This window comes from Zea mays, chromosome 5 (assembly GCF_902167145.1).
Source record: "Zea mays cultivar B73 chromosome 5, Zm-B73-REFERENCE-NAM-5.0, whole genome shotgun sequence".
In the NCBI taxonomy this organism is placed as follows: Eukaryota; Viridiplantae; Streptophyta; class Magnoliopsida; order Poales; family Poaceae; genus Zea; species Zea mays.
This window is the reverse complement of record NC_050100.1, coordinates 174,656,618-174,681,135: the sequence shown is the minus strand read 5'-3', so window position 1 is coordinate 174,681,135 and position 24,518 is coordinate 174,656,618. Positions and strand designations below refer to the sequence as shown.

Below are 24,518 nucleotides of genomic sequence, written 5' to 3'. Positions count from 1 at the left end.
AAAGCTACATTTGGCTAGTACACTAGATTTGGCCGTATTAGATAATATAAGTTTACACAAAGTGATGCACAAATAAAAATAAAATATTCTCATCTCCATATCTGTAATAGAAACATGAGATGCCAAACTATAACATTGACGTGATTACATGCAATAAAATATAAACGATAATATACACGTACACATTTATGAAATATACCTTAACTATATATAACTACTAAACACCAACACATTGCACTTGTTTTCATAGCCTATATTATGTTGTATAAGGTCTAATGAAGGCTAACATTAAGCAATTATCAGTTACAATTTATTTTGTTTAACATCTTCATGATCAAAATCCGATTATCATTTAGGGACAGACGAAGTAGTCACAATGCAAGTTGGCTGCGTTATCATAATTTGAGTCATGTTTACTTAAAGGTTCATTAAGTTATATAATTAGTTGCCAGAAGTCTCATTATTATATTAGTTACAAATTCATGGCGGCACCGTGTACAAGCCAAGTAACGCGTTCAAATTTCACGTTGACGGTTTATCAAATGGAACCATTCAAACTTTTGATTGATGTGCTTATATTACTCATCCGATACTTGTTGAATATCATTGTTCTTTTAAGCAAGAGCGTAGACCTTTTCTGTGAAATAGCTAGCGTGTTAATCTGACTTCTATAATTAATTTTTATTCGCAAAAAAGGAATAATTAATTTGGCGTTTCCGGTGGCAGTGATGGTTTGCTAAAAGTCAAAAGGAGCTCTGATTTAAGGAAGAAAAAAAAGTACAGTCGTCGCGGACTCGTGAATCTTGGGATTGTCCCAAAGCGATTAACTGTTGCATCAGCCCACACGAGGAACAGATAAAAAACCACTCATATGTTGTCTAATTGAACAGCCCTTTTTTGGATTGTACAGTTATTATTATATTATTACTATTACTATTACTATTGCAAGAACACAAGTACGTTTTCTTTTTCTGGTTAGGGTACCCATGTCATGTCACATGGTGAATTCTGAATTCCGCGCGTAACTGTCATACCGGTCACTGATAGCAACATGACTACAGCATTTCACGGCATCATGCATGTTCCCGGAGACTATCAAGTATCAACATGCCACACACACACACCACATGGACGATTGCTTAAGAATCTTCGCTTCCGTGACACTGACACCGTTATGCAAATCGCTTTAGTTTTACACTTTTACTTTAGCAAAAGCCAAATCTTTGACCACAGCTATCTCGATTTTTTAATCTGCCATTATTGATCTAGAAAATTACCTCCGCGGCTAAAATTGTTCATCGGCTCATCGTCATAGCTTTGTGCTTTGACACTGCAGAGGAAACTATCATCCCCGTAAACCATTTATGTAATTATGTTGCAGCGTCCCAACATGAAACACTTACTGTTTTACTGCAGTTATCTACAATACTAAAGGCTAGTTTGGAAGCCTTATTTTTCAAGATATTTATTTTTTCAAAGAAAATTGATTTATTTTTTCTTAGAAAATATAAATTATTCGGAAAATGGAGTTAACAAATTAGTTATAAATAGTGTAAAACAGTACAATATATATAACTATATATATGGAGCAACGCCAAACAAGTTCTTGGATAAAAGCCAAATCTTTGACTGCAGCTAAAACTACTTTTGATACACAGTTTCTAAAGCTGTTCCCTTTTTTAGGTAGATGTACCAAGCAGGAAGGTCCGCCCAAAGAGCTGCGTGAAACATGCCTCTTACCGAGCATTTTTCCCCTTCCGTTGACAAAAAAAACAAGAAATTGCCACCGCCTTTCTCACATATGTTCAACCATATTTCCACGTTGATATGCGTGACTGTTTGATTCAGTTTTTTCTGAGAAGTTTTTTTTTCAAAAATCTAGCTATAAAGAGAATCTGAGTATCATAAAGATCACATATAAATTAAGGTAAAAGAGTTCATAAGATTTAGGATTGAGAAAGTGACAGTTTTCTACTATCGCAACGACTCAGCCAATTCTATGTTTACGTTGATTTTGGATGATTTTGACTAAAGTGATTCTCATATAAGCGGGCTTAAAAGCTTGACGTTTGAAAGTCCGCAGCAACTTATAGTGGCCAGAAGCTAAAAAAAAGCTGAACTTTGATAACATGACTATGCTATATAATATAAATAAGCCATTAAATATTTCTTAATAATAATTTATATTAACATGACTATGATATAATTTATATTCCTTAACATTTCCTAAATAACACTTAATGTTATAACTTTTTATAATTCTCTCAACAGTTGTAGTTAAACTTGAAATAGCTTAACTCTCAAAAGCTAAAATGTTCAATAATTTAGAATGAAGCGAATATATAAATAAAATGTCTGTATAGTCGTCGATATTCTTAGAAAAAAATGTTGCTTATCCGAATAAGTTCTAAAAGAAAGATTCAATGACGAACAGTACGCCTACCTCCAAGGAAACGATAGACTTGCCATCGCGGCCACGCATATATACCACCGAATAACACTTCAAAGTATTAAGCATATCCATAGGCACATCAATCTATCAATCAATGTCTCAATCAGGTTGAGGATGCACAAGGAGCCATAGATTAAGACGATCACTAGCCAAAAATAAGCCAAGCAGATCCCACGAGATCCGACGGCGGCTGCCGCGCGGCCCCGCCGGCTTCCCCCAAATCGCCGGGCAGCTCGCCACACCGTTGGCCAGTCGCCCTGCCCGTCCTCCTCCTCCTTTTCTTGCGGCACCAACCCGTGGGGGCCAGCCACTCAACCGCGATTACAGTGCCACGTCGGCGCCGCGTCCTCCCCCACCCTCCCACCAACCCCACGTGCAGCACCTGTTAGCTGCCTGCTTGGACCCACCAGGAACGCAGAGTCCTGCATCAGCACGGCCTGGTACGGTACAAGAGCTTTGGCACGACGCTCAGATCATGTTGCGTCGCGCCGTGCCAACATTCCGGCTCAGATACGAATGCTCCCTGATTTTATTAGGTTTGGAGTTACGTCTTTTAATTTTAGCAGTGCTGCTAACTGTCGTGTAAAAGCATGGGGCTATATCAGCGGTGGAGGACACACCAAAATCAAGACGAAATAAAATTCACAATTACCAATTCAAGAGTCATTATCATAATACATTTACAACAAATGTCATATTGCGAATAAATCTGAAAAAGAGAAACAGAGTTATTAATAGCAAATTGATGTAAAAATATGTTACATAATTGAAATAAGAATATACTTCTAATTAAGTCACGTTAAACAAGGAAAACATTTGTCCATTTTTTATTTTCAAATACCTTTTTTATTGATCCGGGTTGGAAACTGAATCATAGGAAGCAAATAAATCCATGTCAGCAGCGCCACCGTGGACGCGGGTAATGCGACGCGTCTAGAGATCGCAACGGCGTGGGGGTGTGGTGGGGGTGGGAGAAGAGGCGACGGGATGTGGCGTTCTAGGGCACCACTACAGAAGCGTTGTGGCGCAGGGCGAACTGTGGAGCTCGGTTGGCTTGCTGGGGCGGATCCGCATGGAGGAGCTCGGTCGGTGCGATAGCCCGCAGGGAGGACCTCACCACGCCGGGTACCGAGGAGCCGGGTGGAGCTCATTCGGTCGGCATGCATGGAATGTAGCTCAAATGTTGGCGTCGCCGACTGGAGGCGAGTGCGTGCGCCTCGCTGGTCTCGCCCAAATAGTAGGGTTAGGAGACTTAGAAATTAGTTTTTTTTACTATGGGTCTCTAGTTGGGATGGACTAAGGTGCTCCTCGAGCAACACCTAGCAATACTAGGTCCTCCGCCCTAGGTTACATCCCATGATCTCAACAATATTATCACGCATGCAAAGGGGTGTTTGGTCCCGTTAGTAAAGTTTAATTTGTATCACATTGAATGTTTGAGTATGACTTACAAGTATTAAATATAGTATAATTACAAAACTAATTACACACATACACACGCATGAAGACTAAATATCTAAACATTGGATGTGAATGGATTAAAATGAGTTTGGTGACGTAGATTCAAACACCCTCTAAATCATTATCTTGTATATATCTATGTATACATGATTACAGCAATAATATGGCTTTGTCTTGTGCCACTTCAACATGATACCATAGCCAAGTAAATTTTATAATTCTCCACCACACATACTTTTCCTCTTCCTCCTTCCATATCTGATGCCACTACTTCTATCACCATGGTGTTGATCCTCATTAAATCCAATGTTTTTCATATGGCGTGCTCCTTTGGTATCTATGGAGCTCGAAGCTTCTAGAATACCATGACGAATCCAATGCCGCCACTGAGAAGAAGATCGCCTCATCAACAGTCTTGCCACCGAAGTCTCCAATTCGATGTATGCTAGCTGGTATGATAAAAAACAACAACTATTAAGTGACCTTCTCTCGTTGATGATTGTCGGGGACCATAATTAGGGGTACCCTCAAGACTCCTAATTCTCAGCTGGTAACCCCCATCAGCATAAAGCTGCTAAGGCCTGATGGGTACGATTAAGTCAGGGATCAGTCCGTTCGAGCGACTCGATCACGCCTCGCCCGAGCCTAGCCTCGGACAAGGGCAGCCGACCCCGGAGGATTTCCGTCTCGCCCGAGGCCCCCCTTCCGACGACGAACGTATCTCCGGCTTGCCCGAGGCCCTGCCTTCGCTAAGAAGCAACCCTGACTAAATCGCCGCACCGACCAACCAAGTCGCAGGAGCATTTAATGCAAAGGTAGCCTGACACCTTTATCCTGACGCGCGCCCTCCGGCAGAGCCGAAGTGACCGCCGTCACTTCGCCGCTCCACTGACCGGCCTGACAGAAGGACAGCGCCGCCTGCGCCACTCCGACTGCAGTGTCACCTGACAGAGTGAGACTGACGGGCAGTCAGGCCCTGCCAAAGGCATCATAGGAAGCTCCGCTCCGCCCGACCCAGGGCTCGGACTCGGGCTAAGTCCCGGAAGACGGCGAACTCCGCTCCGCCCGACCCAGGGCTCGGACTCGGGCTAAGTCCCGGAAGACGGCGAACTCCGCTCCGCCCGACCCAGGGCTCGGACTCGGGCTAAGTCCCGGAAGACGGCGAACTCCGCTCCGCCCGACCCAGGGCTCGGACTCGGGCAAAGTCCCGGAAGACGGCGAACTCCGCTCCGCCCGACCCAGGGCTCGGACTCGGGCTAAGTCCCGGAAGACGGCGAACTCCGCTCCGCCCGACCAAGGGCTCGGACTCGGGCAAAGTCCCGGAAGACGGCGAACTCCGCTCCGCCCGACCCAGGGCTCGGACTCGGGCAAAGTCCCGGAAGACGGCGAACTCCGCTCCGCCCGACCCAGGGCTCGGACTCGGGCAAAGTCCCGGAAGACGGCGAACTCCGCTCCGCCCGACCAGGGGCTCGGACTCGGGCTCAGCCCCAGAAGACGACGAACTCCGCTTCGCCCGACCCCAGGGCTCGGACTCCGCCCTGGCCTCTGCCGATGACCTCCGCCTCGCCCGACCCAGGGGCTCGGACTCGGCCTCGGCCACGGAAGACAGACTCGACCTCGGCTTCGGAGGAGCCTCCACATCGCCCAACCTAGGGCGCAGGCCAGCCACGTCAACAGGAGGCGCCATCATCACCCTACCCCGAGCTGACTCGGGCCGCAGGGAACAAGACCGGTGTCCCATCTGGCTAGCTCCGCCAGATAAGCAATGATGGCGCCCCGCATACTCCGTGACGACGGCGACTCTCAGCCCCCTTACGGAAGCAAGAGGACGTCAGCAAGGACCCAACCGCTCCGACAATTGTCCCTCCGTCAGGCTCCGTCGCTCCTCCGACGGCCACGACATCACACCAGCTGGGTGCCAAAATCTCCCCGGCTGCCACATCGGCATGTACTTAGGGCGCTAGCTCTCCCCCGCTAGACACGTAGCACTCTGCTACACCCCCATTGTACACCTGGATCCTCTCCTTATGCCTATAAAAGGAAGGACCAGGGCCCTCTTAGAGAGGGTTGGCCGCGCGGGGACGAGGACGAGATAGGCGCTCTCTCGGGGCCGCTCGCTTCCCTCTCCCGCGTGGACGCTTGTAACCCCCTACTGCAAGCGCACCCGACCTGGGCGCGGGACGAACACGAAGGCCGCGGGATTCCCACCTCTCTCACGCCGGTCTCCGGCCGCCTCGCTTCTCCCCCCTTCGCGCTCGCCCTCGCGCTCGACCCATCTGGGCTGGGGCACGCGGTGACACTCACTCGTCGGCCCAAGGGACCCCCCGGTCTCGGAACGCCGACAGTTGGCGCGCCAGGTAGGGGGCTGCTGCGTGTCGACGAACAGCTTCCCGTCAAGCTCCAGATGGTCAGTCTCCAGCAACCTCTCCAACCCGGGATGGTGCTCCGTTTCGGGAGTCTTGAGTTCATGTCCCTCGACGGCAGCTACGACATGATACTCCTTCCACCGCCGCGCGACGACGACAATGGCGACCGACAGCCCGCCCGCCGGCGGCGAAATCGACGACGTCTTCCCCGCGTGGCGGAAGAACAACATTCGAGCTCACCCCGTCCTCTCCCCCGCCAACGGAGGAGGAGGCGGGGCAACCAAGGCCAAGCGGGAGGCCGCACCTCGTCGGCTGTCGAGCGAGTCGACGGCCCCAGCGCCCCAACGAGGGGCGCTCCGGGTATCGACTTCGCGCCTGAGACGAAGACGAGCGCCGACTCCCCGCGACACGCCAATCCCGAGCAAGTGGACGACGCCAGCGCGCTTGCGAAAAGCTTGCAGGACGTCGCCCTCGTACCTGAGACGACGGTGCAGTCAGTCCTCGACGTGACTTCATCGCCGCTCGTCGACCAAAAGGTACCGACCGATTCCCATCCTACGTCATTTGGATTCAGCCTCAACCCGCCTAGCGACCTCGCTTTGGCGGACGCTCTCGTAGAGGCGAGTCCAAACCCTGTGGGGTTTCGCATGCGGTAGCCTTGGGACCGGTTGACGGACGTCTCGACCTACGGGCCCTCTGGGTCCGAGGAAGACGACGACCCCAGCATCTGTTGGGATTTCTCTGGACTTGGCAACCCCAGTGCCATGCGGGACTTCATGACCGCATGTGACTTCTGCCTCTCCGACTGTTCCGACGGTAGCCGCAGCCTCGACGACGAGGACTGCGGCCCAAGCCGCGAATGTTTCCACGTCGATCTAGGGGGTCCCTCCGAAGGCAATCATCTCGGCATGCCGGAGGACGGTGATCTCCCTAGGCCGGTGCCTCGCGCTGACGTCCCACGGGAGCTAGCTGTGGTCCCCGTTCCGGCGGGGGGTCACGACCCACAGCTCGAGCAAGTCCGCGGGGCGCAGGCCAGGTTCGACGAGGGAGCAGGAGCGCTTGAGCCAATCCGCCGGGACGTCGGGCAGGCATGGGCGGGCCAACCCCCGGCCGGAGAAATACGTCACCTGCCCCAGGGTTTCCAGCACCGCGTCGCCGACGACGCCAGGGTCAGGCCGCCACCCGCATCTAGTGGCGTCGGCCAGAACCTGGCTGCAGCAGCGATGCTCCTCCGCGCGATGCCGGAGCCATCCACCACCGAGGGTCGGCGAATCCGGGGGGAGCTCAAGAATCTCCTGGAAGGCGCCGCGGTCCGACGGGCCGAGAGCTCTGCCTCCCGAAGGCAAGGATACCCCTCGGAACCTCATGCCGCGACTTCCCGATTCATGCGGGAAGCCTCGGTCTACACCGGGCACACGCGCAACACCGCGCTTGTGGCCCCGGGCCGCCTCGGCGACGAGCACCATCATCGCGACCGTCGGGCCCATCTCAACGAGAGGGTGCGCCGAGGCTATCACCCCAGGCGTGGGGGACGCTACGACAGCGGGGAGGATCGGAGTCCCTTGCCCAAACCGCCCGGTCCGCAGGCCTTCAGCCGGGCCATCCGACGGGCACCATTCCCGACCCGGTTCCGACCCCCGACTACTATCACAAAGTACTCGGGGGAGACGAGACCGGAACTGTGGCTCGCGGACTACCGCCTGGCCTGCCAGCTGGGTGGAACGGACGACGACAACCTCATCATCCGCAACCTCCCCCTGTTCCTCTCCGACACCGCTCGGGCCTGGTTGGAGCACCTGCCTCCGGGGCAGATCTCCAACTGGGATGACCTGGTCCAAGCCTTCGCCGGCAATTTCCAGGGCACGTACGTGCGCCCCGGGAATTCCTGGGACCTCCGAAGCTGCCGGCAGCAGCCGGGAGAGTCTCTCCGGGACTACATCCGGCGATTCTCGAAGCAGCACATCGAGCTGCCCAACATCACCGACTCGGATGTCATCGACGCGTTCCTTGCCGGCACCACCTGCCGCGACCTGGTGAGTAAGTTGGGTCGCAAGACCCCCACCAGGGCGAGCGAGCTGATGGACATCGCCACCAAGTTCGCCTCTGGCCAGGAGGCGGTCGAGGCTATCTTCCGAAAGGACAAGCAGCCCCACGGCCGCCCATCGGAAGATGCTCCCGAGGCGTCTACTCAGCGCGACGCCAAGAAGAAAGGCAAGAAGAAGTCGCAAGCGAAACGCAACGCCGCCGACGCGGACCTTGTCGCCGCCGCCGAGTACAAGAACCCTCGGAAGCCCCCCAGAGGTGCCAACCTCTTCGACAAGATGCTCAAGGAGCCGTGCCCCTATCATCAGGGGCCCGTCAAGCACACCCTTGAGGAGTGTGTCATGCTTCGGCGCCACTTCCACAGGGCCGGGCCACCCGCGGAGGGTGGCAGGGCCCGCGACGACGACAAGAAGGAAGATCACCAAGCAGGAGAGTTCCCCGAGGTCCGCGATTGCTTCATGATCTACGGTGGGCATGCGGCGAATGCCTTGTCTCGGCATCGCAAGCAAGAGCGCTGGGAGGTCTGCTCGGTGAAGGTGGCGGCGTCAGTCTACCTAGACTGGTCCGACAAGCCCATCACCTTCGACCAAGCTGACCACCCCGACCACGTGCCGAGCCCGGGGAAATACCCGCTCGTCGTCGACCCCGTCATCGGCGACGTCAGGCTCACCAAGGTCCTTATGGACGGAGGCAGCAGCCTCAACATCATCTACGCCGAGACCCTCGGGCTCCTGCGCGTCGATCTGTCCTCCGTCCGAGCAGGCGTTGTGCCCTTCCACGGGATCATTCCCGGGAAGCGCGTCCAGCCCCTCGGACGACTCGACCTTCCCGTTTGCATTGGAACGCCCTCCAACTTCCGAAGGGAGACTCTGACGTTCGAGGTGGTCGGGTTCCGAGGAACCTACCACGCGGTACTGGGGAGGCCATGCTACGCGAAGTTTATGGCCGTCCCCAACTACACCTACCTGAAGCTCAAGATGTCGGGCCCCAACGGGGTCATCACCGTCGGCCCCACGTACAAACACGCGTTCGAATGCGATGTGGAGTGCGTGGAGTACGCCGAGGCCCTCGCCGAGTCCGAGGCCCTCATCGCCGACCTGGAAAACCTCTCCAAAGAGGTGCCAGACGTGAAGCGTCATGCCGGCAACTTCGAGCCAGTGGAGACGGTTAAGGCCGTCCCCCTCGACCCCAGTGGCGACGCCTCCAAGCAGATCCGGATCGGCTCCAGGCTCGACCACAAATAGGAAGCAGTGCTCGTCGACTTTCTCCGTGCAAACGCCGACGTCTTTGCGTGGAGTCCCTCGGACATGCCCGACATACCGAGGGATGTCGCCGAGCACTCGCTGGATATTCGGGCCGGAGCCCGACCCGTCAAGCAGCCTCTGCGCCGATTCGACGAGGAGAAGCGCAGAGTGATAGGCGAGGAGATCCACAAGCTAACGGCAGCCGGGTTCATCAAAGAGGTATTCCATCCCGAATGGCTTGCCAACCCTGTGATTGTGAGAAAGAAAGGGGGGAAATGGCGGATGTGTGTAGACTACACTGGTCTCAACAAAGCATGTCCGAAGGTTCCCTACCCTCTGCCTCGCATCGATCAAATCGTGGATTCCACTGCTGGGTGCGAAACCCTGTCTTTCCTCGATGCCTACTCAGGGTATCATCAAATCAAGATGAAAGAGTGCGACCAGCTCGCGACTTCTTTCATCACGCCCTTCGGCATGTACTGCTATGTTACCATGCCGTTCGGCTTGAGGAATGCGGGCGCGACGTACCAGCGGTGCATGAACCATGTGTTCGGCGAACACATTGGCCGCACGGTCGAGGCCTACGTCGATGACATCGTAGTCAAGACAAGGAAAGCTTCTGACCTCCTTTCCGACCTTGAAGTGACATTCCGATGCCTCAAGGCGAAAGGCGTCAAGCTCAATCCCGAGAAGTGTGTCTTCGGGGTGCCCCGAGGCATGCTCTTGGGGTTCATCGTCTCCGAGCGGGGCATCGAAGCCAACCCGGAGAAGATCGCAGCCATCACCAGCATGGGGCCCATCAAGGACTTAAAAGACGTACAAAGGGTCATGGGATGTCTCGCGGCTCTGAGCCGCTTCATCTCACGCCTCGGTGAAAGAGGTCTGCCTCTGTACCGCCTCTTAAGGAAGGCCGAGTGCTTCACTTGGACCCCTGAGGCCAAGGAAGCTCTCGGGAACCTGAAGGCGCTCCTCACAAAGGCGCCTATCTTGGTGCCCCCAGCTGCTGGAGAAGCCCTCTTGGTCTACGTCGCCGCGACCACTCAGGTGGTTAGCGCCGCGATTGTGGTCGAGAGGCAAGAAGAGGGGCATGCATTGCCCGTCCAAAGGCCAGTTTACTTCGTCAGCGAAGTACTGTCCGAAACCAAGATCCGCTACCCACAAGTTCAGAAGCTGCTGTACGCGGTGATCCTGACGCGGCGAAAGTTGCGACACTACTTCGAGTCTCATCCGGTAACTGTGGTGTCATCCTTCCCCCTGGGGGAGATCATCCAGTGCCGAGAGGCCTCGGGCAGGATTGCAAAGTGGGCGGTGGAAATCATGGACGAGACAATCTCGTTCGCCCCACGGAAGGCCATCAAGTCCCAGGTCTTGGCGGACTTCGTGGCCGAATGGGTCGATACCCAGCTACCGACGGCTCCGATCCAACCGGAGCTCTGGACCATGTTTTTCGACGGGTCGCTGATGAAGACGGGAGCCGGCGCAGGCCTACTCTTCATCTCGCCCCTCGGGAAACACCTACGCTATGTGCTGCGCCTCCATTTCCCGGCGTCCAACAATGTGGCTGAGTATGAGGCTCTGGTCAACGGGTTGCGGATCGCCATCGAGCTAGGGGTCCGGCGCCTTTACGCCCGTGGTGACTCGCAGCTCGTCATCGACCAAGTCATGAAGAACTCCCACTGCCATGACCCGAAGATGGAGGCTTACTGCGATGAAGTTCGGCGCCTGGAAGACAAGTTCTACGGGCTCGAGCTTAACCACATCGCTCGGCGCTACAACGAGACTGCGGACGAGCTGGCTAAAATAGCCTCGGGGCGAACAACGGTTCCCCCGGACGTCTTCTCCCGGGATCTACATCAACCCTCCGTCAAGATCGACGACACGCCCGAGCCTGAGGTGCCCTCGGCCCAGTCCGAGGTACCCTCGGTCCAGCCCGAGGTACCCTCGGCACAGCCCGAGGCACCCTCAGTTCGGCCCGAGGCGCCCTCGGTTCAGCCCGAGGCACCCTCGGCCTCCGAGGGTGAGGCACTGCGCATTGAGGAGGAGCGGAGCGGGGCCACACCTGATCGAAATTGGCAGACCCCGTACCTGCAATATCTCCGCCAAGGAGAGCTACCCCTCGACCAAGCCGAGGCTCGGCGGGTGGCGCGGCGCGCCAAGTCGTTCGTCTTGCTGGGCGATGAGAAGGAGCTCTACCACCGCAGCCCCTCAGGCATCCTCCAGCGATGCATCTCCGTCGCCGAAGGTCAGGAACTCCTGCGAGAGATACACTCGGGGGCTTGCGGCCATCACGCAGCGCCTCGAGCCCTTGTCGGGAATGCTTTCCGACAAGGCTTCTACTGGCCCACGGCGGTGGCTGACGCCACTAGAATTGTCCGCACCTGCGAAGGGTGTCAATTCTATGCGAAGCAGACCCACCTGCCCGCTCAGGCTCTACAGACGATACCCATCACCTGGCCTTTTGCCGTGTGGGGTCTGGACCTCGTCGGCCCTTTGCAGAAGGCACCCGGGGGCTACACACACCTGCTGGTCGCCATCGACAAATTCTCCAAGTGGATCGAGGTCCGACCTCTGAACAGCATCAGGTCCGAGCAGGCGGTGGCGTTCTTCACCAACATCATCCATCGCTTCGGGGTCCCGAACTCCATCATCACTGACAACGGCACCCAGTTCACCGGCGGAAAATTCTTGGATTTCTGCGAAGATCACCACATTCGGGTGGACTGGGCCGCGGTGGCTCATCCCATGTCAAATGGGCAAGTAGAGCGTGCCAACGACATGATTCTACAAGGGCTCAAGCCTCGGATTTACAACGACCTCAACAAGTTCGACAGGCGATGGATGAAGGAACTCCCCTCGGTGGTCTGGAGCCTGAGGACGACGCCGAGTCGAGCCACGGGTTTCACGCCGTTCTTCCTAGTCTACGGGGCCGAGGCCGTCTTCCCCACAGACCTGGAATACGGCTCCCCGAGGACGAGGGCCTACAGCGATCAAAGCAACCAAGCTAGCCGAGAAGACTCGCTGGACCAGCTGGAAGAGGCTCGGGACAAGGCCTTACTACACTCGGCGCGGTACCAGCAGTCCCTGCGACGCTACCACGCCCGAGGGGTCCGGTCCCGAGACCTCCAGGTGGGCGACCTGGTGCTTCGGCTGCGATAAGATGCCCGAGGGAGGCACAAGCTCACGCCCCCCTGGGAGGGGCCATTCGTCATCGCCAAAGTTCTGAAGCCCGGAACGTACAAGCTGGCCAACTGTCAAGGCGAGGTCTACGGCAACGCTTGGAACATCCAACAGCTACGTCGCTTCTACCCTTAAGATGTTTTCAAGTTGTTCATATACCTCGCACCCACGCAAAGTTTAGTCATCAAGGAAGGGTCGGCCTCGCCTCGGCAAAGCCCGACCCTCCCTCGGGGGCTAAAAGGGGGGGAACCCCCTCTGCGTTGAAATTTTCCTCGAAAAAAGATCTCTTCTGCCAGAATATCTTTCGTGCTTTCTGACTACTTCGGAAAGTGGATCCTGAAAATGACGGAGTACACGTAAGCAGCCAAGGCTGACCGAGCCGAGGGACTCCTACGCCTCCGGGATACGGATACCTCACTCATCACCTTTTGCGATAAGTAACTCGCGTTCGGATAAAGTGATTCCGCGGACCGAACAAGTCTTCACGTTCGGAAGCTCTTCTGCCAAAGCGATCCTTCGAGCCTTCTCGACTGAGTCGGTGACAGGGCCTCATGGACGGGTGAAAGTGCGCGTAAGCGGCAAGGCCGACCGAGCCGAGGGACTCCCACGCCTCCGGGATACGGATACCTCACTCATCACCTTCCGCGAGAAGCAACTCTCGCTCGCACAAGCATCCCTGTTACTGACAAAAAAGTCTAGATACTCGAAACAAGAGGAAAGGAGACGCAGCTTTACAACACAGCGAGGGTGTGTGTTCTGGCCTCGGCGACCGCAGAAGGCACACGCTACAAAACACTCTGATCCTGCAGGCTCGGGTCTTGACGCTGGAAGGGGGCAGTAGCACCCTCGGCATCGACGACACCTTCAGCGAGGTCCGACCTAGCCTCAGACGGCGACGCGGTCCGAGGATCTCCACTCTGGAGGACGACGTCATCGCCACGCCCGGGCAATCGCTGCCAGGGACTTCTCCGGGAATCCGGCCCGAGCAGGCGGCTCAGCCGGTTACCCCTGGGGCCTCGGCCAACCATCTTCCAAGGGCGCCAGCCCGACCCGAGGCCTCGGCTGGTCAACTCCGGCGTCGGTCTCGCTAACGGACAACCCGGCTAGGCTCCGGCCAACCAGGTTTCATTTTCGAGCCAACTCCGCCTCTGTTCATGCTGATATCGCTACCCCTGGCCTCGGCTCGTCGAAGAGCGGCCAAGGGGTCCCTTTAACTAAGCTAGAGGAGCCCAAGACAACAAGGCCGACCGAGCCGAGGGACTCCTACGCCTCCGGGATACGGATACCTCACTCGTCACCTTGACACGGGGCGACTCATGCTTGGTGAAGCGGTTCAGATAATCAACAGGCGAGTCTTAGTGCTCGAAAATGAGGAAAAAAACACGGCTCCGTGCCAAAATTACATACATGTTCAGGCCTCGACAGCCATAATGAACAAAAACACTGGCATTCAAAGTGCCATTACAAACGGAACTCCGGTTCCCCCTCCGCAGGTACGAACAACCCCACTCGATAGGGGAGGGCCTGCGGAGCAACAGAAGACCGACGAACGGCGCGCCGTCACCCGCTCCAGCAGCAGCGACGACGACGACTTCTGCTCCGGGGGGCCGAACAGCGGCAGCACTGACCTCAGGGCGGATGCTGCTGCCAGGAGGCCCCCGCCCATGCCCAAACTCGTGAGGCAAGGACGGGCAGAAGGCCGTAGAGTTGGAGGTCGGTCCGTGGCCGGCCCTGGCTGTCTCGCCGGCGGAAGAACCTCTTCCAGCTGCCGTGGCAGACGCCGGCGCCGCGAGCGGCTCCGAAGCCACTCGCGTCCGAGAGCCAGGCACGGTGCAGCTGCCGGCGCCACGGACGACGACCGCCCTTCCCTCCGATCACTGAGTGAAGGAGCGGGCCACCGCCCATGCAGGGGCCGACCCCAACTCGGCACACTCCCCTCCCCAGCCCTGGTGATGAAAATCCTTGAGGCTGAGGGAGGGGCAGAGGCCGCAGCCCGGCTCGCTTTCCCCCACCATCAAGCTGGAGGTCACCATCTTGGGTGACCGCCGGCGGAGGTGTGCAGCCGGGCTGCATGATGAAAATCCTTGAAGCCGAACGATGGCTGAAAGGTACCAACTCCCACGGAGTTGCGTTCCTCCAACGATGAGGCGAAAAGACGGCGGGTATCCCCCATCCGGGGGCTTGGAAGGTGGAAAGACACGATGCATAAGGGAGCACGAAGACATGGTCGCCTTCCGAAGGGGGTCACCCTCCTTTTAAAGGTAACTCTCCCTACTTGCGCCCCCAACCGTCACGGGCTGAGTCTTCTCCAACACGCTCCAAGGCCCTCCCCTGCGGCGCGGGGGCTGGGTCCCGCATGTCATGCAAGCCGGTTCAGAGCAGAAGAAGCCAAAACCGCCGCGCGTGGTGCACACGACCGCCCAGCGGTTACAAGTGACCCTCCACTTTTGCCCAGACCAACGGGCGAAAGAGGCGGGCAGCCATGCAAGCGGCATGCAACCGCGCCAAGTGGACGCGCTTCTCCGACTCCCGACACGCCCAGCATGGAGGCCCAGGCCCACGCGTCACGCAACCGGCGCGCCGGATGCTTCATGCAAGCAACTGCACCGCCACTTGCGCCACCACCGCGCCTCCTCAATTGCGGAACCAATACCGCGACTCGAGGCGACCCAGCGCACGACCCAGCAGCGCCAGCCTAGCGCGACGGTCAATGCGGTCAAAAATGGGCCGGCAGTAATGACGGTGGCAGGCGGGCGGGAGCAGCGGTCACGTCGTCAGCCTAGCTCACGTCCCATCCGGGGGCAGCAAGAGAACCCCCTCTCACGGCGTGAAGACAACGCGCCCGTGATCCGTTCCTCGAACGGCTCGCGCACGCGCGATGGCCGCCCCGCCAACCACTCGCCCCATCGCATTAACTCCGCGGCGGGACAGGCGGCACCTCTGGCAGGAGAAGCGGGCGACGCTTCACCTTCGCCGAAATAACCGCGCCAAAAAAGGTACGCCGCGTCGTTCGATTTCGTATCCTTTTCCTTTTTTCCTCTTTCTCTCTCTCTTGCAACAGGGACCGGGAAAGGGGATACCCCGAAAAGGATCCTTCCCCGTGAAGGAACCGGGCTCCGAGCCTCCCTACTGATCAGAGGTTCGAAGGCTGGCCCCCCGAAGGGTTCGACAGCCGCCTCAGATCGCGTGGGCCCTACACCCACTACTGGTCAGAGGTTCGAAGGCCGGCCCCCCGAAGGGTTCCACGGCCGCCTCAGGCTACTCGGGCTCCGCGCCCATTACTGATCAAGGGTTCGAAGGCTGGCCCCCGAAGGGTTCACAGCCGCCTCAGACGCCGAGCGAGGGATGACCATGGGTACGTTCAATACATAACCGAGGCTCGAGCTGCGCTCCCGAGGTACCCTAGGACATTTCCGAGACCAGCGGGAGCGATCTTGTAACGGAATCCCATCAGAGGGAGGCATCGAGCCCTCGGACCCCGTCGCCAGGGGACCGGGTCCGGCAGATCACCCGCAGGTACTTTTGGGCGTGCCTCTGGGCCCCTAGCCGACCCCTAACGAACGGGGCACGGACGTCCACTCGGATTACCCGCTTGCAGCTCACCGGAGACACCATGTTCGGCGCCCATCGAGGGCAACATGGCGCTTTCCCCCCTCCTCCTTGCGGAAAGGCGACGCAGGGGCGTAAGTAAAAAAGCCGAGTCTGTCCCTGATCGCCCTCTCGCCCTGTGCAGAGGCTCGGGGGCTGCTCGCGCAAACCCGGCTCCGGCCGAACCGTTGATAGCGTCAACATACCAGCCCGAGAACTTGGGCCCCGACCGTACACCCGGGCTACGGCCAGCTCGCATGAGGGAACAACCAGACCAGCCGAAGCATTACGCAAGGCATTAAGACCTCGAAGGAGTGAAACCACTCCTCCGAGGCCTCGGGGGCTACACCCGGCGGGTGCGCTCGCGCGCACCCACCGGAACAAAATGCAACCGAGAAAGGCTGGTCCCCTTGCAAAAAAGTGCGACGAAAGCCTCCAAGCGAGTGCTAACACTCCCTTCGAGGCTCGGGGGCTACTGTCGGGGACCATAATTAGGGGTACCCTCAAGACTCCTAATTCTCAGCTGGTAACCCCCATCAGCATAAAGCTGCTAAGGCCTGATGGGTACGATTAAGTCAGGGATCAGTCCGTTCGAGCGACTCGATCACGCCTCGCCCGAGCCTAGCCTCGGACAAGGGCAGTCGACCCCGGAGGATTTCCGTCTCGCCCGAGGCCCCCCTTCCGACGGCGAACGTATCTCCGGCTTGCCCGAGGCCCTGCCTTCGCTAAGAAGCAACCCTGACTAAATCGCCGCACCGACCGACCAAGTCGCAGGAGCATTTAATGCAAAGGTAGCCTGACACCTTTATCCTGACGCGCGCCCTCCGGCAGAGCCGAAGTGACCGCCGTCACTTCGCCGCTCCACTGACCGGCCTGACAGAAGGACAGCGCCGCCTGCGCCACTCCGACTGCAGTGTCACCTGACAGAGTGAGACTGACGGGCAGTCAGGCCCTGCCAAAGGCATCATAGGAAGCTCCGCTCCGCCCGACCCAGGGCTCGGACTCGGGCTAAGTCTCGGAAGACGGCGAACTCCACTCCGCCCGACCCAGGGCTCGGACTCGAGCTAAGTCCCGGAAGACGGCGAACTCCGCTTCGCCCGACCCAGGGCTCGGACTCGGGCAAAGTCCCGGAAGACGGCGAACTCCACTCCGCCCAACCCAGGGCTCGGACTCGGGCTAAGTCCCGGAAGACGGCGAACTCCGCTCTGCCCGACCCAGGGCTCGGACTCGGGCAAAGTCCCGGAAGACGGCGAACTCCGCTCCGCCCGACCCAGGGCTCGGACTCGGGCAAAGTCCCGGAAGACGGCGAACTCCGCTCCGCCCGACCCAGGGCTCGGACTCGGGCAAAGTCCCGGAAGACGGCGAACTCCGCTCCGCCCGACCAGGGGCTCGGACTCGGGCTCAGCCCCAGAAGACGACGAACTCCGCTTCGCCCGACCCCAGGGCTTGGACTCCGCCCTGGCCTCTGCCGACGACCTCCGCCTCGCCCGACCCAGGGGCTCGGACTCGGCCTCGGCCACGGAAGACAGACTCGACCTCGGCTTCGGAGGAGCCTCCACATCGCCCAACCTAGGGCGCAGGCCAGCCACGTCAACAGGAGGCGCCATCATCACCCTACCCCAAGCTGACTCGGGCCGCAGGGAACAAGACCGGTGTCCCATCTGGCTAGCTCCGCCAGATAAGCAATGATGGCGCCCCGCATACTCCGTGACGACGGCGGCTCTCAGCCCCCTTACGGAAGCAAGAGGACGTCAGCAAGGACCCAACCGCTCCGACAGCTGTCCCTCCGTCAGGCTCCGTCGCTCCTCCGACGGCCACGACATCACACCAGCTGGGTGCCAAAATCTCTCTGGCTGCCACATCGGCATGTACTTAGGGCGCTAGCTCTCCCTCGCTAGACACGTAGCACTCTGCTACACCCCCATTGTACACCTGGATCCTCTCCTTACGCCTATAAAAGGAAGGACCAAGGCCCTCTTAGAGAGGGTTGGTCGCGCGGGGACGAGGACGAGACATGCGCTCTCTCGGGGCCGCTCGTTTCCCTCTCCCGCGTGGACGCTTGTAACCCCCTACTGCAAGCGCACCCGACCTGGGCGCGGGACGAACACGAAGGCCACGGGATTCCCACCTCTCTCACGCCGGTCTCCGGCCGCCTCGCTTCTCCCCCCTTCGCGCTCGCCCTCGCGCTCGACCCATCTGGGCTGGGGCACGCGGCGACACTCACTCGTCGGCCCAAGGGACCCCCCGGTCTCGGAACGCCGACAATGATCAAGAAAGTCCTTCAAGACATTGTCAGTGTCATATCGTCTAAGGTGGTCTGAGACTCCCTCCCGAAGAAATTTGCTTCTTCTACGAAGACGTGCATCGTGTAAATCCGTGTGGATCTTGCTACACCAAAGAAACACGATCTGTCTGTCGTGAATTCTTTCACAAGATCACGGGGCTCACCATCACCGACGCCACTCTACGCAATAAGGAGGTCCTCGCCTATCTACTGGCGGGGCTCCCGATCGACTATGACCCATTCATCACCTCCATGATGACCAAGATCGAGCCACTCTCCATCGACTGTGTGTTCGCACATCTGGATGCATTTGAGGCTAGCTAACTGCAACGTGTCACTAAATTACAGGTGCAACACAATGACTCTGCCAACTACATGGGTCGCAGCGGACCCTCCCATGGTCGTGGCCACGATGATCACTTATATGGTGGTGCTTCCTCCCCTGGTGATCCTTGTGGCAGCAACCCTCGCCCTCATTGCTATATCGATCGCAAGCTCAACAACACTGCCATGAAGTGTTGGTACCGAATGGATGATTCATACCATAATGAACCTTTGACGGTCTTAGCGTCTACAGGATCCTATAAGATCGATCCCAACTAGTACAACGATAATAGTGTCATGGATCACATCATCAGTGACCTTGATCGTCTAGCTATGCGGGATCAACATGATGGCGGTGACACAGTGCAAGTGGCAACGATGCATGCTTGCAAATTAAATATATTGGTTCCTATTCTATCAATACTAATGTGTGACTTCTTGCTCTTAACAATGTTTTTCATGTTCTCTTAATTTCTAAACACCTTCTTTTGTTGAATTTTATCATTGGTCTTACCTTATTAAGGATTTGGCAACACGAAATTTGCTCATAGTAGGAAAATGTAAAGCTAGCCTTTATCCCTTTAAGCCATTCAATATTGAGTTTCTCAAACAAGCGCTTGTGAGCTATCCTGCCTGATATTTCTAAAGAAACGAATCTTTGGAGATGGTAAATTTGTGAAGATAGGACCAGTGGATCACCAATTTTCCCTTTGCCTATATATGTAGAGAGAGGCACCGCACCTTCGCCGACGCAAGGGCCCCCACGCCACGCACCGTGGTCCGGTATAAAAACGTCGTGGTGCCGCACGGCTCCGGCGCCGGCGACGCCTCCGCTCGGTTTACTATAAATACGCCTTCACAACCAGCTGATCTTTTTTTCCCCTCTTTCCGCGTTCCCACCCTGCCGTCGTTGCTACTCGCATCGAGATTTGCGCGGCCGTGTCTTGCTCGCGCCTGCTGCTCTGTTGCCCCCCTTCCTTCCAAGGTCGCGTCAGCGCCCAGATCTCTCGCTCGCTCGCCGGCGCCCCGGCTAGATCTGGGCGGAGCTCGGAGGCGGAGCCGTGCGCCAGTGTCCAAGTTTGGTAAGACCCAAAGCGGTGAGGAGGCGAGGGAAGACGCGCGGACGCCATGGAGCTGGCTGTCGGCGGCGGGATGCGGCGGTCGGCGTCGCACACCTCGCTGTCGGAGTCGGATGACTTCGAGCTCACGCGGCTGCTCAGCAAGCCGCGGATCAACGTCGAGCGCCAGCGCTCCTTCGACGACCGCTCGCTTAGCGACGTCTCGCACTCGGGCGGGTACGGCAGGGGAGGCTTCGACGGCATGTACTCGCCTGGGGGCGGCCTGCGCTCCCTCGTCGGCACGCCGGCCTCCTCCGGGCTGCACTCCTTCGAGCCCCACCCCATCGTCGGCGACGCCTGGGAGGCGCTCCGCCGCTCCCTCGTCTTGTTCCGCGGCCAGCCCCTTGGCACCGTTGCCGCCGTCGACCACGCGTCCGAGGAAGTCCTCAACTACGACCAAGTGGGCTGCCACTCTATTTTATAGCTCCCTCTACTGAAAATTAATAATTGTTTTGTTGACAGCAGTTGAAAATTATTTTGATCCCGAGCTTGTCATTCGGACGCTTAAATATCTTCTGGGGTAACCGGCTGGGCAGGTGTTTGTGAGGGATTTCGTGCCGAGCGCGCTGGCGTTTCTGATGAATGGCGAGCCAGATATCGTCAAGAACTTCCTTCTGAAGACCCTGCTGCTGCAGGGCTGGGAGAAGAAAGTCGACCGGTTCAAGCTCGGGGAGGGTGCCATGCCGGCTAGCTTCAAGGTTATGCATGACGCCAAGAAGGGGGTCGAGACCCTACATGCTGATTTTGGGGAGAGCGCCATTGGGAGGGTTGCGCCTGTGGATTCGGGGTTCTGGTGGATCATACTCCTCCGGGCCTACACAAAAACCACCGGTGATTTGACGCTGGCAGAGACGCCGGAGTGCCAGAAAGGGATGAGGCTCATACTCAGCCTGTGCTTATCCGAGGGGTTCGATACCTTCCCGACATTGTTATGTGCTGATGGTTGCTGTATGATAGATCGCAGAATGGTAAGCTCTGACCATTCAGTATGCTTATGTCTAAGTTTAGCATTGCTATTTCAAATTTCATTACAGAATAAGTATCTGGAGCATCACTGGTCAATTTTGTGGACTTAGGATCTCCCATTTGTCTCCTAAGTAATGATAGTTTACATTCGCGCTCTAGTGATATTTCTGAAACATAAGATTTGATATGCATGCGTCCTGTGTCCCGTGCTCCTAACATATGATACAAATAACCGCCCCCCCCCCCCCCCCCCCCCCCCCCCCCCCCTCAAACTTGCAGTAGAGCTGTGCATCATAATATGAAGGAGAAGAGTATAAATAACCGCTGGATATGGCTAAAATGTGACATGTGGAAACACTATTTTATGGCTACTTCCGGTTACTGTTTGTTTGTCCTGTGTAGTGGAGCTCGTACTTTCAGTTGTCCAATAAACTAATGACATGTTGTGGATTAGCCTTCATCATATTATGATTTAAACTTGATGTTGCTGCTATTTTCGTTTAATATGTATTATACTAGGGTTTCCAAAAATTAACCAAAGTTAGTAATTTTCTACTGAAAATATCACCAAATGTCTACTAATCTTTGAGTGTGAACTGTGAACTTGCCTACAACAGATGATAAATTCAGATTAATATGACAGTTTTTTAGCTGTTGGTAGAACCAGGTTCTGCTGTCTCATCTTTAACCTTGCGCAGAGATACATGAAGACTGTCACCTATGTTTGTTGATGGTTATGCAATTATGCATTTTTGTGGACAATTGTGTCATCCAACCCCATAGGCACGACGTATTTGAAACCTGCTACTTGTCTCATTCTATCCTATGTAACTTGTGGTTCCCTTGCTAGTTAAGAATTGAAATATGGAAAATAGAGTAATTTTCATTCCACAGCAAATCTTTCTTGAGCAATATCTATTAATCTTATCCTTCCTCCTTTGTTGTTGGCTTTGAACATATGCATGCCAATCTCTAGTTACTTGTGAATGCAATTGTTAATTTTCTTAGCTTGAAATGCTATTTGATTTCTAACTGAGCTTATGTTATTGTCATTCTTACTTGCAGGGTGTATATGGCTACCCTATTGAGATTCAGGCCCTTTTCTTTATGGCACTAAGGTGTGCTCTTCAAATGCTTAAGCATGATAATGAAGGGAAGGAGTTTGTAGAGAAGATTGCTACTCGCCTTCACGCTTTAAGTTATCACATGCGGAGTTATTTTTGGCTCGATTTCCAACAGCTAAATGACATCTATCGTTACAAGACAGAAGAATATTCCCACACTGCTGTCAACAAATTCAATGTCATTCCTGATTCAATTCCGGATTGGCTATTTGACTTTATGCCTTGTCAGGGTGGGTTTTTCATTGGTAATGTCAGTCCTGCCAGGATGGACTTCCGATGGTTCGCACTTGGAAACATGATTGCTATACTTTCTTCCCTTGCAACACCTGAGCAATCTGTTGCTATAATGGATCTTATTGAGGAGCGTTGGGAAGAGCTCATTGGTGAAATGCCTCTGAAGATATGTTATCCTGCTATTGAGAACCATGAATGGCGAATTGTGACGGGCTGTGATCCAAAAAACACTAGATGGAGTTATCATAATGGAGGATCGTGGCCAGGTTAGTGAGCTTCACATGGATTGTTCTTTTTCTCTTTCTGCGGACACTGAACTACAATAAACAATGGGGATGATAATTTAAGTATATACTGGATGTTCCATAATCCATACATTCTATATTTCCATACATTTGTGTTTCTTATATTAAATGATTCCTTTTTACTGACGAGAAGAGCATGTCATCTTCTGTTTTATTGAACACCGGATGTCTTCCCTTGCTCAAATTTGATATGCATATGGAATTATCTTAATCTGTACCACAGAAGGCAGAATACTTTGGTCCTTATCTGTTCAACGATGTTCCTATTTTCTTATCTTTCTAGTAGAAATTCATAACATGACATGTTGTATCTATTCATTGTTCTTAGTCCAAGGAACCCAAACAGTACGAGCTAGTATTTCCAAACATCGTTTTCATACTCCTGCACATCTTTCTGCAGTACTTCTGTGGCTGCTGACTGCAGCCTGCATCAAAACTGGACGGCCACAAATCGCAAGAAGGGCAATTGACCTAGCAGAAAGGAGGCTGTTGAAGGATGGATGGCCTGAGTACTATGATGGGAAGCTTGGTCGGTATGTTGGCAAGCAGGCGAGGAAATTCCAGACCTGGTCCATCGCGGGGTATTTGGTCGCCAAGATGATGTTGGAAGATCCTTCACATCTCGGCATGATCTCCCTGGAAGAGGATAGGGCAATGTTGAAGCCTGTTTTGAAGCGGTCTGCGTCATGGACAAACTGAGATGGCCACAAAAATTTTTAGGGAAGCAAAGGCTGCTGAAAACACGAGTTCTTGGGGGTAGCATCTCCTTGTCTGCTGATCCGTTTCCTTTGACTTCCAAACATGGATGGTTTGTGTCTTCTGGATTTTCCTTGGTTGTACAATATATCAGCTCGTTTTCTGAGTTGAAAGAAAAAGAAGCAACTGCAGAAATGGGCATTTTGTTTTCTTCTTTCGCAATCTCTGTAAGAAGATACTCTGATTCTTGCTTGGGTCATCCTATAAGTTGTGGATCCTTTTGGTTAGAGTCAACTTTGTTGTGCCAGTGGATTATACGGATGAGTAAGCTGATTCCAGCTTCCCTGTGAAGCATAAGTGCTCTTTCTAACGAATGAATAAAGCTCCTTTCTCTGTGTTGCTGGATGCCTGTGTTTCTATTGCGTTTACTTGACTGCCTGTCTCCCTGCCCTGTGACGACAAGTCATAGAAAGCGTGCCTTGTGTGTCTCTTCCTCCTTTTGTCTCCTAGAGCTTCGCGGTTGTACTTGTGTTCAAGGAAAGAAAACAATTCTGATCCAGCCACCCCTGTTCCCCTCTATACATTTAGGGCTTATTCAATTTGCTCTTAATTCATGTGGATTAGGTGGGATTGGACGAGTTTAAACCTCAAACAAGTTAAAATCTTTTATAATAATGTTTCTAATTCTATTCAATCCACGTGCGGAACAAGACTCAGAAACATCATTCAGTGTAAGAATTTAAGAAATGATTCAAGACATGAGTAGTGCTTCATGCCTGAGTTTGAGACACGACATAGTTCAATCATTCGAGTCGTGCCAATTCGATCCATTTTTTTCGTGTCAGGCTATGTACTTATGTACTGGGCTCTTATTTTCGGTTGGCCATTCTTTTTTCAGGTCTAATCCCCGCTACGCCATGGCTGCTGCCTCGCTACGCCATGAGTAGTGAGAGTGAGAGGCAGAAAATAAAAAATACCTTTAAAATATTAGATTTAGATATTTTTATATTTGTTCAAACTTTTAACTCTATTTGACTGATAATTTAAATCATACAGTACATTTTACGACACGAAGGGCTTGTTTGGGGCAAAGGGTAATGGAAGGGATTGAGGGGACTATAATCCCTCACTATTCA

The 24,518-nt window shown here is 54.7% G+C and overlaps 1 protein-coding gene across 1 annotated transcript; it reads left to right on the top strand.

The window, feature by feature from the left end:
* Positions 1 to 19,847: 19,847 nt before the first annotated feature.
* LOC100382511 (Alkaline/neutral invertase CINV2) lies at positions 19,848 to 23,786 on the top strand. The gene is made up of 4 exons (NM_001175248.1): positions 19,848 to 20,457; positions 20,594 to 21,025; positions 22,089 to 22,647; positions 23,087 to 23,786. Exons 1-4 carry the CDS (start codon positions 20,068 to 20,070, stop codon positions 23,383 to 23,385), a joined length of 1,680 nt encoding a protein of 559 aa, NP_001168719.1. The 5' UTR covers positions 19,848 to 20,067; the 3' UTR covers positions 23,386 to 23,786.
* The last annotated feature ends 732 nt before the right edge of the window (positions 23,787 to 24,518 follow it).

Excerpts from the sequence above, each read along its gene's own strand:
- LOC100382511 (NM_001175248.1), top strand. The coding sequence starts at position 20,068 with ATGGAGCTGGCTGTCGGCGGCGGGATGCGGCGGTCGGCGTCGCACACC. Across the intron at positions 21,026-22,088 it reads GTATGATAGATCGCAGAATG|GGTGTATATGGCTACCCTAT; the intron begins GTAAGCTCTGAC and ends TCTTACTTGCAG. Across the intron at positions 22,648-23,086 it reads TAATGGAGGATCGTGGCCAG|TACTTCTGTGGCTGCTGACT; the intron begins GTTAGTGAGCTT and ends ATCTTTCTGCAG.